Source organism: Aquarana catesbeiana, linkage group LG04, assembly GCF_042186555.1.
Source record: "Aquarana catesbeiana isolate 2022-GZ linkage group LG04, ASM4218655v1, whole genome shotgun sequence".
In the NCBI taxonomy this organism is placed as follows: domain Eukaryota; kingdom Metazoa; phylum Chordata; class Amphibia; order Anura; family Ranidae; genus Aquarana; species Aquarana catesbeiana.
This window is the reverse complement of record NC_133327.1, coordinates 106,769,508-106,785,757: the sequence shown is the minus strand read 5'-3', so window position 1 is coordinate 106,785,757 and position 16,250 is coordinate 106,769,508. Positions and strand designations below refer to the sequence as shown.

Here is a 16,250-nt window from a genome sequence, read left to right as displayed (position 1 = left end):
ATGTTAGACAATATACTTTTAAAATCAGGGAAAAAAGCAAAGCCGTAACCTCCACTAGCTTATACAGTTAGCCAGGAAGCCAGATCCATTCTGTAGAGCTTTTAGATGCAAAATTCTATGCAGGATCACTTGCTAATCACCCACGGATGTATCTGTCAAACATAAAAGGGTCAATTGTTGGGTTGGAGCCGAGCAGGCAATGGGCAGTTCAAGCCAACTGATAAAAAAGCTTTTAATGTTATAATGGAGAGGATCGGTGCTCTCCTTTTCTGCAGACAAGAATCCCTATCGGGGGTTAATAAATGCATTTTCCAAAGCTGTGCCAATGTGCTGTAGCAGTGTAATTTATGATGGAGAAGAATGTCATAACTGGTGGAGGAGGACGTTTTAATCACTTTAATGGTGTCACATGTAGCGTTAATGGCCCCCTTTGAGTCTTTGTTTCTGGGGAGGAATGGCGCGCAGGTACCATTAGCGGTGTCTGTGGAAAATGCTGAGTTCCTGCGTACTGTAAAATCAAAGTTCTTTCATTTTCTGCCTTTTTTTTTTTTTTTTTTTTTTTTTTTTTTTTTTTGTGGAAAAGATGTGTATTTTATTTTCAGTTTTTTTTCTACACTATGATATTAAGCACCTGTGTGTTTTTTGTCTTTTTTTTTTTTTTTTAAGACTCTGTCTTCAGGTTTGTCTATTTTATAAGGACTTTTTACATGAACACTAACGTCTTTTCCTTTTTTGGTGCCAAACAACTACATTTTACTAATATTTTATGCATCTTATTTATGCTGACAGGTAAATGTAAATTTGTAACTTTACCTGGTATGAAATTGCTTGTCACAATTGTTGTTTTGGGTAGAGCAGGGTACATTTTATTTCTTTATTTTTTTCTTTAAGTGTATCTAAATCCAAAACTTTTTTTGTTTTTGATAGAGAGTTGAAGTATTAGAACTCCTGTCACGTTTTACTGCAGTTAGGGAGAACCCAGGACAGTCCCCAAGACAGGAAGTGAGGGAAAATCTCTCATATATATATATATATACTGTGTGTGTGTGTGTGTGTGTGTGTGTGTGTGTATGTATGTATATATATATATATATATATATATATATATATATATATATATATATATATATATATATATATATATATATATATATATATATATATATATATACATACACAGTATCTCACAAAAGTGAGTACACCCCTCACAGAAATGACACTTTGCTACAATGTAAAGTAGTGAGTGTACAGCTTGTCTAAACCGCTTGCAACAAAAGTGAGTACACCCCTAACCGACTGAGCGACCATTTGACCATGAATAAACTTGTTGATTACCTTCAGTACAGATTTCGCCCTTGTACACTCCATGAAAATTGCTCTCCTTAAACTCTCAAATGACCTACTAACGGCTAAAACCAACAGACCCTATTCTGTACTACTTCTCCTGGATCTCTCTGCTGCCTTTGACACAGTGGACCACCCTCTCCTCCTCAATAAACTCCACTCATTTGGTCTCTGTGACTATACTCTTCGCTGGTTCTCACCCTGCCTATCCCACCGCTCCTTCAGTGTCACTTACAACTCTACTGCCTCCTCTCTCTTTCTCTGTTGGGGTCCCCCAAGGTTCTGTTCTTGGACCTCTCCTTTTCTGTATCTACATCAACTCCCTGGGTCAGTTGATTGCCTCCCATGGCTTTAAATATCATCTCTACGCTGATGACGCCCAAATCTATCTCTCCACCCCCCAGCTGTCTCCATCTATCTCCTCACAAGACAGCTCTACCCCACTCTGTCTAATTTTCTCCTACTTTATCCACTTTCAGACGATCCCTGAAAACTCATCTCTTCAGAGAACCCTATCTGGCCCCCACCTAACAACTGTACACTTATCTACTCAATCAGCACATCGCCCACAGTTATTATCTCTTGTATCTCTTGACCTGCCTTCGTAGATTGTAAGCTCTAAGGAGCAGGGCCCCTATGATTCCTCCTGTATTAAAGTGTATTGTATTTGTACTGTCTACCCTCAAGTTGTAAAACGCTACGTAAACTGTTGGCACTATATAAATTCTGTATAATAATAATAATAAGTAAAAATGTCCAAATTGGGCCCAAATAGCCATTCTCCCTCCATGTGTCATGTGACTCGTTAGTGTTACAAGGTCTCAGGTGTCAACAGGGAGCAGGTGTGTTAAATTTGCTGTTATCGCTCTCACACTCTAATACTGGTCACTGGAAGTTCAACATGGCACTTCATGGCAAAGAACACTCTGAGGATCTGAAAGAAAAAAAATTGTTGCTTTACAAAAAGATTGCCAAGGCTATAAGAAGATTGTCAAGACCCTGAAACTGAGCTGCAGCACGGTGGCCAAGACCATGCAGCGGTTTAACAGGACAGGTTCCGCTCAGAACAGGCCTCGCCATGGTTGACCAAAGAAGTTGAGTGCATGTGCTCGGCGTCATATCCAGACGTTATCTTTGGGAAATAGATATATGAGTGTTGCCAGCATTGCTGCAGAGGTTGAAGGGGGGGGGGGGGGGGAATCAGCCGGTCAGTGCTCAGACCATATGCCGCACACTGCATCGAATTGGTCTGCATGGCTGTGGTCCCAGAAGGAAGCCTCTTCTAAAGAATGATGCACAAGAAAGCCTGCAAACAGTTTGCTGAAGACAAGCAGACTAAGGACATGTATTACTGGAACCATGCCCTGTGGTCTGATGAGACCAAGATAAACGTATTTGGTTCAGATGGTGTCAAGCGTGTGTGGCGGCAACCAGGTGAGGAGTACAAAGACAAGTGTGTCTTGCCTACAGTTAAGCATGGTGGTGGGAATGTCATGGTCTGGGGCTGCATGAGTACTGCCGGCACTGGGGAGCTACAGTTCATTGAGGGAACCATGAATGCCAACATGTACTGTGACATACTGAAGCAGAGCATGATCCTCTCCCTTCGGAGACTGGGCTGCAGAGCAGTATTCCAACATAACGACCCCAAACACGCCTTCAAGATGACCATTGCCTTGCTAAAGAAGCTGAGGGTAAAGGTGATGGACGGGCCAAACATGTCTCCAGACCTAAACCCTATTGAGCAACTGTGGGGCATCCTCAAATGGAAAGTTGAGGAGCGTAAGGTCTCTAACATCCACCAGCTTCGTGATGTCGTCAAGGAGGAGTGGAAGTGGACTGTGAAGCTCTGGTGAACTCCATGCCCAAGAGAGTTAAGATAGTGCTCAAAAATAATGGTGGCCACACAATATTGACACTTTGGGCCCAATTTGGACATTTTCACTTGGGGGTGTACTCACTTTGTTGCCAGTGGTTTAGACATTAATAGCTGTGTGTAGAATTATTTTAAGGGGATAGCAAATTTACACTGTTATACAAGCTGTACACTCACTACTTTACATTGTAGCAAAGTGTCGTTTCTTCAGTGTTGTCACATGAAAAGAAATAAAATATTTACAAACGTGAGGGGTGTACTCACTTTTGTTTGTATGTATATGTAATACACTGCCTTGAAAAAGCATTCATATCCCTTGACATTTTCCACATTTTGTCATGTTGCAGCGAAAAACGTAAAGGTATTTTGTTGGGCTCTTATGCGATAGCCCAACACAAAGTGGTTTTCTTTTCTAACTTCCTACTTTTGCCTTTCTTGGGGCTGACATCGGTCCATGAGGTTCACTCGACAGCAGAAAGTAGCCATATGGAAGAATAGGTAAAAAATACCTAAATATATATATTTTCTTCTTTTATTTATTTCCTGTCTTTCCCATTTTTATCTAGTTTTATATGAGTAGCTTTAAAGGAAGAATTTGAGCTACGCGTTAATCATAAAAGTATAAATGTATAAAGGAATATGATTTATGTGTGCTGTGAGTGGAACTTGTGTAAAGATAATTTACTTAATAAAATATGATTGCTAAAAAAAACACAAAGTGGCACATAATTATGAAGTGGAAGTAAAATGATAAATGGTTTTCAAAATGTTTTACAAATATCTGAAAAGTGTGGCGTGCATTTGTATTCAGCCCACTTTTACTCTGATACCCCGAACTATAAAATCTAGTGGAACCAATTACCTTCAGAAGTCACCTTAATAGTAAACACAGGAACACACCAGACAGGTCAGGGATAAAGTTGTGTAAGTTTAAAGCAGGGTTGGGTTATAAAAAAAAAAATATCCCAAGCTTTGAACATCCTCATGGAGCACTGTTCAATCCATCATCCAAAAATGGAAAGCGTATGGCACAACTGCAAACCTACCAAGCCATAGGCATCCACATAAACCTTAATCAGAGAAGCAGCCAAGAGGCCCATGGTAACTCTGGAGGAGCTACAGAGATCCACAGCTCAGATGGGACAATCTGTCCACAGGACAACTATTAGTCGTGCACTCCACAAATCTGGCCTTTATGGCAGAGTGGCAAAAAGAAAGCCATTGTTGAAAGAAAGCCATAAGAAGTCCCATTTGCAGTTTGTGAGAAGTCATGTGGGGGCTCTGGTCAGATGAGACCAAAATTGAACTTTTTGGCCTAATAGCAAAACGCTATCTGTGGTGGAAAACTAACACTACACGTCACCCTGAATACACCATCCCCACCGTGAAACATGGTGGTGGCAGCATCATGTTGTGGGGATGCTTTTCTTCAGCAGGGACAGGGATGCTGGTCAGAGTTGATGGGAAGATAAATGGAGCCAAATACAGGGCAATCTGTTGGAGTCTGCAAAAGACTTGAAACTGGAGTGGAGGTTCACCTTCCAGCATTACAACGACCCCAAACATACAGCCTGAGCTACAGTGAAATGGTTTAGATCGAAGCATATTCATGTGTTAGAATGGGCCAAAGTCCAAACCTAAATCTGATTGAGAATGTATAGTAAGATTTGAAAATTGCTGTTCAGACACTCTCCAATTTGATGCAGTGTGCAGCGTATGGTCTGAGCGCTAGCAGGCTGACCCCCCACCCCTTCAAACTCTGCAGCAATGCTGGCAGCACTCATACGTCCATTTACCAAAGACAACCTCTGGATATGACGCTGAGCATGTGCACTCAACTTCTTTGGTCGACCATGACAAGGCCTGTTCTGAGTTGAACCTGTCCTGTTAAACCTCTTTATGATCTTAGCCACCGTGCTGCAGCTCAGTTTCAGGGTCTTGGCAATCTTCTTATAGCCTAGGCCACCTTTATGTAGAGCAACAATTCTTTTTTTTCAGATCCTCAGAGAGTCCTTTGCCATGAGGTGCCATGTTGAACTTCCAGTGACCAGTATGAGAGAGCTAGAGCTCTTTTACACTGAGCCGCCCCGGGCGTCGATGGTAAAACTCCGTTATTTTTAGTGGCGCTTTACCGCCATTTTTGCCTGAACTATTTGGCCGCTCTTAATGCGCTCCAAAGAAGCTGCTGGCAGGACTTCTTCTGATGCCCTGCCAGCGCACCGCTCCAGTGTGAAAGCCCTTTGGGCTTTTACACTGGAGTGAATGGAGCCGCTGTTTCAGGGCGCTTTGCAGGTGCTATTTTTAACGCTGTAGCGCCTGCAAAAGTGCCTCAGTGTGAAAGGGGTCTTAGAGTGATGACACCAAATTTAACATACCTACTCCCCATTCACACCTGAGATCTTGTAACACTAACGAGTCATATGATGCCGGGGAGGGAAAATGGCTAATTGGGCCCAATTTGGACATTTTCACTTAGGGATGTACTCAGTTTTGTTGCCAGCAGTTTAGAAATGAATGGCTGTGTGTTGAGTTATTTTGAGGGGACAGCAAATTTACACTGTTATACAAGCTGTACACTCACTACTTTACATTATAGCAAAGTCGTGTTTTTCTTCAGTTTTGTCACATGAAAAGATATAATAAAATATTTACAAAAATGTGAGGGTCAAAATATTTGCCACGTGTCAATAACAAGCCATGCAATCTGCACATACAAAGAAACCAAAACGAATAAGTTCAGAAATTAAGTTTTGTGTAATACAATGGAATGACACAGGGAAAAAGTACTGAACACATGAAAAAAATGGAGACGCCAAAAGGCATTGAAAGCCAAGACCCCAGCTGAAATCTATCAGTAATTAGAAAGCAATCCTTCCCCCTTGTCAGTGCAAATTAATATCAGCTGGTTCAGTCTCAACTGATGGCCTACAAAAAGGTGTCACACAAACATCTCATGATGGGTAAAAGCAAAGACCTCTTTCAAGACCTTTGCAACCTTATTGTTGCAAAACATACTGATGGCATTGGCTACAGAAGGATTTCTAAACTTCTGAATGTTCTCTAAACTTCTGAATGTTCCAGTGAGCACTGCTGGGATCATAATCCGGAATTGGAAAGGTCATTATTTCACCATAAATCAGCCACGACTAGGTGATCCCCCGCAAGATTTCTAACAGAGGAGTGAAAAAAATTATCAGAAGAGTTGTCCAAGAGCCAAGGACCATGTGTGGAGGGCTTCAGAAAGACCTGGAATTAGCATGTACAATTGTTTTAAAGAAAACAATAAGTAATGCACTCAACTGCCATGACCTGTATGCATGTTAATCATGCAAGACTCCGTTGCTGAAAAAAAAGCGTGCTGAAGCTCATTTAATGTTTGCTGCAGAACATTTAGACAAGCCTGTGAAATACTGGGACAATATAGTCTGGTCAGATGAGACCAAAATGTAACTCTTTGGATGCCATAATACAAACCATGTTTGGAGATCAAATGGCACTAAATATCATACCAACAGTGAAGTTTGGTGGTGGGAACATCATGATGTGGGGCTGTTTTTCAGCATACGGTACTGGTAAACTTCCTATCATTGAAAGAAGGATGAATGGAAAAATGTACCGACATTTTTGATAAAAATCTAATGCAATCTACCAGGATGATGAAGATGAAACAAGGGTGGATATTTATTTCAGCAAATTGTTCCTAAACACAAAACCAAGGAAACTCAATTGGTTTCAAAGAGAGAAAGAAAGAGAAAATAAAGCTGCTAGAGTGGCCCAGCCAATCACCTGACTTGAATCCAATAGAAAATCTGCGGAAAGAACTAAACATTCTTCTATATATTCCAGGGCTGTTTGTATTCTGGAATGATATTCACATTTCCCTATGAAAAGATTAAGGAGAAGTATGGCCAAAGCTCTTTTGGCCATACTTCCACTATGGGTCACAGGAGTGCTTTTTGGTTCTATACTCCTGTGACCTATATTCAGCCAACAGTGGGCTAAAGTTCGCTGTTGGCTGACGTCACTCAGCCACTCCAGAATCTGGAATGATCTCAACTTTAATGTTGGGGTTCCACCCAGATGCCTGACCAGCAGTTGGCTCAGACTCCCAGCGTGCCGCTGAGAGCCTGAACCAGCCGCTCCTACCCCTTCTGTAGCCAAGATCTCCAGTGAGCGCTGGAGGGGCAGAGCAGAGGGCTTTTCTGCTCACTGAAGACCTAGAACTGATTGTTCGTTTCTTGGTATTAGAGGAAGCGGGGGACAAATGCTGCATCCCCCTAGGTGAGTATAAATGTTTATTTTTTTTAATTCCTATACTTGTATTTTAAAGACTAATTCCAGCTTTTGAAAAAAAAAAAAATTAATGCACCCATATTGATTTACTAAATTAACGTGTATTTATTTTATATAAGCCTGCAAAGCATTGCAACTGCGATCATTGGATCGCGGGTGAAATGCTCTGACTCATGCTAATCAATTCTTTACCCAGAGGTTCATACTGAGGTACCTCCCTTCAGTTATGGGACTGGAGGAATTAATGCACTACAAGTGTAGTAATGTGCTTCATTGGGAACCTCAAGTCTCTCTGCAGTGGTGGTTGATGGGATTTTTCATTCACAGATCCCTGTTCCACATACAGCTGTGCCAATATAAAAAATAGAATAAAAAATTATATGGGTCTGTGGGGAGTAGATGCCCCCCAGATTTTGACTGTGATTCATATTGTACCCTAAATATTGATGTAACTTGGTTTGAAAAATCGACTTCTCTTTTAATATTTATTAGGGAAGGATTAGGTGAGGGGATTGTTCTGTTATATACTATGCTTTGTGTGTTTCAAGTTACAAATTTTAAAATCCACTAAAAATTTTTAAAGCGTTCTTAGGTTTCTTCTTTCTCTCAATAACTTCAAAGCTTTCAGACAGCAACCGCAAGAAGCAAAAAGTTGACTATTATACACACAGTGTGTGCACATTTTAACCCACAGTAGATTGTGTGCTGTTCAAATCCCTGCAAAGGAAGCTTGATTTGATTGTTTGTAATATTTTAAGTGTTTTTTTGTTTTGTCATAAACGAGAGTCTCATGCTTGGCTTCACTTAGTACCTAATTATACGTACTGCTTTGACAAATGACATCTCCAGCTTCTCTGGCCATCTTTACTGACCTTGTCATCATTACTGATGGCTGGATTGAGAAAGCAAGCATATTAAAGCGGCCGAGCACTTTATTGGCACCATTTGTTAGTTACCTTCACCTGTTTTTTTCCAACAGAACAGCAAGAACTGGCGGGCAGCAGTTGACCTGAGTGGACGGCTTCTGACAGCCCATGGACAAGGTTATGGGAAGAGTGGTCAGCCAACCAATCACACCACAGACTCTTTACAGGTGAGTTTTCTGCTCAAGATGTGTTATACATCACATCTCTGAGTGCCTTAATAAATATACCTTCAAGTACACTTTCTAAATTCAGACCTCCCACTGCCCATCGTGTTCAGCGAATTGTTAAGAAAATATACTTTTAAAACTGCTGGCCCTAGCTGAGACATGCTCAGAGTTCTCCTTTTACATCTCCATTTTTCATTCGCAGTCTAGCAATCTCCTGGGTTAAGCTGTAGATTATATTGGCAGTCCAATAAGAACAGGGCATAATTTGAGTGTAGTATATTTAAAGATTTATTGTGGTGAAAAGACTAATAGCAACTCACGTTGTGGCAGTTTAAAATCAGGCTTGTTACATAGTAAGGGCTTCCGATGGACAGTCTCACAACAGGTAACCTCAGACCAGGATAGAAGCACTGGGTGGACAGATACACCTGCAGGACCAAAAGAACACACTGTAGGGGGGAGTGGACTGACTGGAGGAGGAGAGATCGCTGTGCCTGATAACTAGGAACAGACGATCTCTCTCTATTTTCTCACACGCATCGGCTCTGGAGAGGCGGGCACGTGCCCACTGTATCTGTTACACGAACCGACGTACAGCTACGACGATTCGCGCAATAAAGCTAACCTGCCGCAGTATGGCGGCAGCTTGTCGGGAAGTGGTTAAAGTATAGCTAAAGGAGAGCGAGAGAGAGAGAGATTTGTGTTTTGGATAGAGTGGAGAGAGATTAGAATGTCAGTTTTCATTGATGCCGTTGCCCCATTAAAGTGGAGGTCCGCCCACCCCTGCAAAAATTAAAAGGCAGCAGCTGCAGATACTGCAGCTGCTGACTTTTAATAATAGGACACCTACCTGTCCTGAGTCCAGCGGTGTCGGCACCGCAGCTGATGTTTCCATCAGCTGTCGGGTGCTGCCGCCGCCATTGTGGGTAAGGGAGCTCTGCAGCGAAGCATTATGGCTTCACCCTGGGTCCCTACCGCGCATGCGCGAGGCACCTCTGTTTTCTCCTACTAGACTGGCAGCAGGGGAGGGAGGAGTAGGGAGCCGAGCTGCTGATGTAATGCGCCACGGCCTGGATTCCCGGAAGTGGGGACAGGATACCTGTCAAAGACAGGTATCCGCTCCCCCCTCCGGTGCCAAATGTGGAAGCCGATCGGCAGGTGCACGGTACCCAATGTCCGCTGGCACCCACCAATTGTTCGGCAGAGAGGCAGAATGGCGATCTTCCTATTTAAACAAGGCAGATCGCTGTTCTGACCTAAACACTGTCTAGGCACACTGTTAACCTTTAACCCTTTGATCTTCCCTGATGTTAACCCCTTTCCAGCCAATGTCATTAGTACAGTGGCAGTGCATATTTGTTTAGCACTGATCACTGTATTAGTGTCACTGATCTCCAAAAGGTGTCAGTTAGTGTCAGAATGTCTGTCGCAGTAAAAAAAGGCCAACTATAAGTTGCTGATCGCCATCATTACTAGTAAAGATAAATAAAAGCACCACATTTTCTTTCAAAGCCAAGCCTTTGGCTTGTGGTTGTGACATGGCTCTATTTACATTAGAGCATGAACTTACCAGCAAGTGGCATTTAAAATGATCATACAGCTATGCCTCAGGTCAGCTTGTAGGTGGGCAGTCAGGGGGGGACAGTAAAATTGTACATAAACCCTGCCCATCAGTGTGAAAGGAGCCATAATGCTCACTGCCTACCTGTGCAGATTTTCATACAATAAGCACCTGGCAGAGGTTCTAACCCTTCTCCACTCCACATCTTGTCCAGTTAACAGGGACCAGAAGTGAGAGAAATTCCTCAGCAAAGACACTGACAGCAATCAAACTTGACAGAGATGTAAATCTTTCCCTACATTACCCAAAACTTCAAAAAAACATTTTTTTTGTGTGTAGCTGGGCTTTTAGCTAAGATAAATAACAAAGCATTGGATTTAGGTAATTAGATAAACAGACCTTGCATGTATCTGTGGATAACTATAGTAGAGGCTGCAGGTAAAAGTCTTCTTTTCTGTCCTATATTCCAGTGTGTATTATGCCCCGTACACACGGTTGGATTTTCCGATGGAAAATGTCCGATCGGAGCGTGTTGTCGGAAATTCCGACCGTGTGTGGGCTCCATCGGACTTTTTCCATCGAATTTTCCGACATACAAAGTTGGAGAGCAGGAGATAAAATTTTCCGACAACAAAATCCGTTGTCGGAAATTCCGATCGTGTGTACACAAATCCGACGGACAAAGTGCCACGCATGCTCAGAATAAATAAAGAGATGAAAGCTATTGGCCACTGCCCCGCTTATAGTCACGACGTACGTGTTTTACGTCACCGCGTTTAGAACGATCGGATTTTCCGACAACTTTGTGCGACCGTGTGTAGACAAAACAAGTTTGAGCCAACATCCGTCGGAAAAAATCCTAGGATTTTGTTGTCGGAATGTCCGAACAAAGTCCGACCGTGTGTACGCCCTATAAGATATACCGTATAATGTTAGTGATAGGCTCACTTCAGATGTGGGCTATTAGAGGAAACTAACAAAGCAATAACCCTGTTTGTTGTGTGCTCTAGCTCTGGTTCCTGCGGCTGTCTTTGTTGGTGAAGCTAGGCCTTTTTCAAAATGCCGAAATGGAGTTTGAAGCTTTTAAAAAACTAGACCAGCCTGACCTCTACTATGAATATTACCCACATGTTTATCCGGGACGCAGAGGTAAGCTGACAATATCTCCCCATATGTTATGTTTATGCATGATTTTTACTGTTTTGGGTAATATATTAGAAGCTGTACAATCCATTAAACCACATGTGTCAAACACAAGACCCGCGGCCCGAATCCAGCCCACCAGGCTATTTCATGTGGCCGTTGCACCCAGGGCTTTTTTTTTTTTTCAGCAGTAACGTGTCAGAATTCTGCTCCGCCATCTCTGGCTCTTGCTCTCCGCTGTCACTTGTAAACACAAAAGCCTTCTTCTGAGGGCTGTGGAGTGAGATGTGGGTGATAAGAGGAAAGAGGTGCAGAGGTCAGAGCCGAGGAGGGGGGCAGTGAGATGTGGACAGCCTGTGAAAGAGCTGAACCCCGCACACTGTGCATAGCGCACCCCTAAACCCTACACTCTGTATGTACCGTACTCCTCAAAATGCACTCAGCACATAGCACACCCCTGAACTCTGCTCTGAGTATGCAGCGCTCCCCTGAACTCTGCTCTGAGTATGCAGCGCTCCCCTGAACTCTGCTCTGAGTATGCAGCGCTCCCCTGAACTCTGCTCTGAGTATGCAGCGCTCCCCTGAACTCTGCTCTGAGTATGCAGCGCTCCCCTGAACTCTGCTCTGAGTATGCAGCGCTCCCCTGAACTCTGCTCTGAGTATGCAGCGCTCCCCTGTACTCTGCTCTGAGTATGCAGCGCTCCCCTGTACTCTGCACTATGTACGCAGCGCTCCCCTGTACTCTGCACTATGTACGCAGCGCTCCCCTGTACTCTGCACTATGTACGCAGCGCTCCCCTGTACTCTGCACTATGTACGCAGCGCTCCCCTGTACTCTGCACTATGTACGCAGCGCTCCCCTGTACTCTGCACTATGTACGCAGCGCTCCCCTGTACTCTGCACTATGTACGCAGCGCTCCCCTGTACTCTGCACTATGTACGCAGCGCTCCCCTGTACTCTGCACTATGTACGCAGCGCTCCCCTGTACTCTGCACTATGTACGCAGCGCACCCCTGTACTCTGCACTATGTACGCAGCGCACCCCTGAACTAGGGCTGGGGAAAAAACCTATTTAAAGCTTGAATCGAGTTGAGAAGTCAAACCGATTCAAAAGGTAAGCAAATTGATTTTTTTTTTCGATATTTTTTTTTTTTTTTTTTTTTTCACCGCGTCGGTCCTGAGGAGCTGTGAGCAGGAGTCTTTAGGCGAGGCCGCGGCTTCAGCCTAGTCTGCGAGGCCGGACGCCACGAACTAGGCCGAAGCAGCAGCCTCACCTATATATTCCTGCCCGCAGCTCCTCAGGACCGGCACGGTGTCCAAGAAAAAAAAAACTCGATTCGAATCGAGTTTTTTTTTTTTCGCCCAGCCCTACCCTGAACTCTGCTTTCAGTACGCAGTGCACCCCTGAACTCTGCTTTCAGTACGCAGCGCACCCCTGAGCTCTGCTTTCAGTACGCAGCGCACCCCTGAGCTCTGCTTTCAGTACGCAGCGCACCCCTGAGCTCTGCTTTCAGTACGCAGCGCACCCCTGAGCTCTGCTTTCAGTACGCAGCGCACCCCTGAGCTCTGCTTTCAGTACGCAGCGCACCCCTGAGCTCTGCTTTCAGCACGCAGCGCACCCCTGAGCTCTGCTTTCAGTACGCAGCGCACCCCTGAGCTCTGCTTTCAGTACGCAGCGCACCCCTGAGCTCTGCTTTCAGTACGCAGCGCACCCCTGAGCTCTGCTTTCAGTACGCAGCGCACCCCTGAGCTCTGCTTTCAGTACGCAGCGCACCCCTGAGCTCTGCTTTCAGTACGCAGCGCACCCCTGAGCTCTGCTTTCAGTACGCAGCGCACCCCTGAGCTCTGCTTTCAGTACGCAGCGCACCCCTGAGCTCTGCTTTCAGTACGCAGCGCACCCCTGAGCTCTGCTTTCAGTACGCAGCGCACCCCTGAGCTCTGCTCTGAGTGCGCAGCGCACCTCTGGTATTTATTGCCCCTTTTCAAGATCCTCCCAATTTAGGATTTTGGCCACTGTGCAATTTGGCCACAGCCACCATTCGATGCAGTTCGGTTGTTGGGTGTTGAGTTCCTGCACCTATTCTCTGAGGAAAAAATAAGCCCTGGATAAAGACAACTATATAGTCTTACAGATACAACCGTCCCTTTTGAGGGCAAGTATAATGCTGATATGCGGCCCAAGATTAATTTAAGGTTGAGACCCCATACATTAAACAGAATATTTAAAGCTGAACTTCAAGCAAACAGCTAAATACATAGGTGAAATACACATACAGTATCTCACAAAAGTGAGTACACCCCTCACATTTTTGTAAATATTTTATTATATCTTTTTATGTGACAACACTGAAGAAATGACACTTTGCTACAAGTAGTGAGTGTACAGCTTGTATAACAGTGTAAATTTGCTGTCCCCTCAAAATAACTCAACACAGCCATTAATGTCTAAACCGCTGTGACAGCCAATCACAGAAGGCATGTGGTCGTCCAATCCTTCTCCCCTCAGTGTAAAGAACCTGTTAAAAGAGAAGTACGTTTTGTTTTTTTGTCACAGTGGTCACATGATCAAGAGCTGGTCTTTCGCTACCAATCATTCCAAGGAATGGACTAAGCTTCATACACTATTAAAATGTATAAATTATCAGAAGTCGCATGCACCACATTTAACTGAGCAAATAAACCTGTTTCAGGTCTATATGTGCCAGTTTTTATTTCAGAGTGAAATGGAAATTAGTGCAGGTCTTCCCTGAATTAACAGAGAAAATGCAGAAAACTGCAACAGATCCCCACCAAGTATGACCTGTCTTACAGGATGTGAGCTGTCAGCAGAACTAGCAGAGACCTAGATTTGTGAGCGCACTGTCGGCACAGAAAGCTCTGCCACTCATGGATGCATATGTGCGGCATGTATGTTAAAGCCCACCCTCTTTACGGCTTTTTAAAGTGGGAGTAAACTCCTATCTCTGACTTGTACCTATAGGTAAGCCTATAATAAGACTTACCTATAGATATTGTAAATATTTCCTAAATGTGCACTGTTTAGCAGATATTTACTGTATATGCAGCCAATGACATCACCGATGCATGCGCTCTGAAGGAACAGCCACCTGTGTTGTAAACTGTGGCTCCCCCATGCATGCATGAGAGTGACGTCATCGGGCCTCCGGCCAGTCACTCGGCCGCGGACCCAGAAATAAGGAAGCCGGGTGAAGATGGAAGCAGCCCCCAGCGGGACAGCGCATCGCTGGAAGGCTTTGTTTTTGCATTGCTGGAAGGCTTTGCTTAAGTTTTACATAATGTGCTAGTACGCGATGCATACTAGCACATTATGACATTACCTTTCCGGTCAGAAAAACAAATCGCCCAGCGGTTTACTACCACTTTAAAGGCCACAACTGCACTTGTAAACAAGACCTTAGTTGAAGGGTAATTCCACCTTTTGCAATATGTTACATGTTGCAGATGTTTTTAGGGTGTAAAATTGCAGAACCCCCTCTCCCCATGACAGTGTGGGGATTCTTCTCCCCTGCAGCTGTGTGGGACTCTGTGAATAATTGAACTACAATTCCTGCCTGCCACCACGGCAGACTGACTTTGTAGTTCTCAATGGAATAGAAGTGTGGTGATCACAACACTGACAGAGTCTATTGATACTTCTTTCAGTTATCCCACTAAAACCCCGTACTTTGGTACAAGTAGTGAGCTGCAGAAAGATTATGCAGGAGTGATCAATGGATAATGGGTGCAATGCTTTGCTGACTATTGTGAAAAAAATAAATCAAAATTTTTCTCCTGCAAAAATGTGTGCATTTATTTATTTTTTAAGGAGAACTTTACCTTTTTAAAGGGCAACTAAACCCATTGATTTAACTGTTTCCCAAGGCGTGCTGTGAATGATAACTGTCACAGTTGCTTGTGCTCTCAACCAAACTGTCAAGCCAATACATGGCTGGTGTCATTATTGATCATGTGCAGCACCATGGTAATATTCAGATCAAACAGAGTGTTACCTGTAACTTATATTTGAGATTTAATATCTCTCAGATATTATTTGGGTTAATGAGAGTTCTTTGACCATGAGTGAAAGCTTTAACACAATACCAAAAATGTATTGGTATATAGTAAGGAGGCCTAGACTAATATACTGCAATCTGTCTATAGCCTATACAAAGGAAGAAAATCTTGGGTTAAAATTAAAAGAATACAGAGTATATTCTTCAAAACATTAATCTACAAAAAGTAGGACATAAAAGACATAAGACAAACATATTTAGTTATAAGTACAAGGCAGACATTTCCAAAGTTACTAGGCTGTGGCCTACAAAGGTTCCATTCACGTGACTGCTCTACCAGAGAGTGTGTGTTCTTTCCCATCTAATCTGTGCCTCATTGGTTGGCGTGGTTCTGATTGGTGGGCCTCCCTATTCCTGGTTAAGGATTGGCTACATCTCCAATCCCTATACTATTGCATAAGTCGGCCCCCTTTAATGCAAATCTTTGGCACAGACTTTTGAGCGTGAGAATTAAGCTTGTAAGTAGACATTTTCAGGGAAATTAAGTATTCATGACGGACTGCCCTGTTCCTCTGCTATCTGCATGTCACCTCTGACAAGTTTTCCTGACACCATGAGAAAAAAGGTGACACGGCAAGTATCTCCAGCACAAAGCCTGTGATTGGCAGCCTCAGCTCTGTTCCTATGTGAGGTGGGGGGGGGGATGTCCCTTCTCTCCCAATCAGCTCCCAATCAACTCTATTTACTGAGCTCTGCAGTATTTAGTTTCAGCTCTCAAATTCTGGACTTTGAACAGATGTAAAGAAGTTAATACTTTAGGTAAACAGGTACAACTTGTATAGGAGGATTTGTTTGATCTCTATATAACCTGAGGCCCAGTCCCTTCACTGGGTAAATGTAAGGGTTTGCAACCACTTTTAAGTCA

The 16,250-nt window shown here is 43.6% G+C and overlaps 1 protein-coding gene across 1 annotated transcript in view; it reads left to right on the top strand.

Annotated features, from left to right (window-relative positions):
• Positions 1-16,250, top strand: part of TRAPPC12 (trafficking protein particle complex subunit 12) — a 184,641-nt gene that overhangs the window by 31,314 nt on the left and 137,077 nt on the right. The window contains exons 4-5 of the mRNA XM_073625427.1: positions 8,493-8,606; positions 11,178-11,316. Of these exons, the coding sequence (XP_073481528.1) occupies positions 8,493-8,606; positions 11,178-11,316 (253 nt within the window). The remainder of the gene's footprint in view (positions 1-8,492; positions 8,607-11,177; positions 11,317-16,250) is intronic.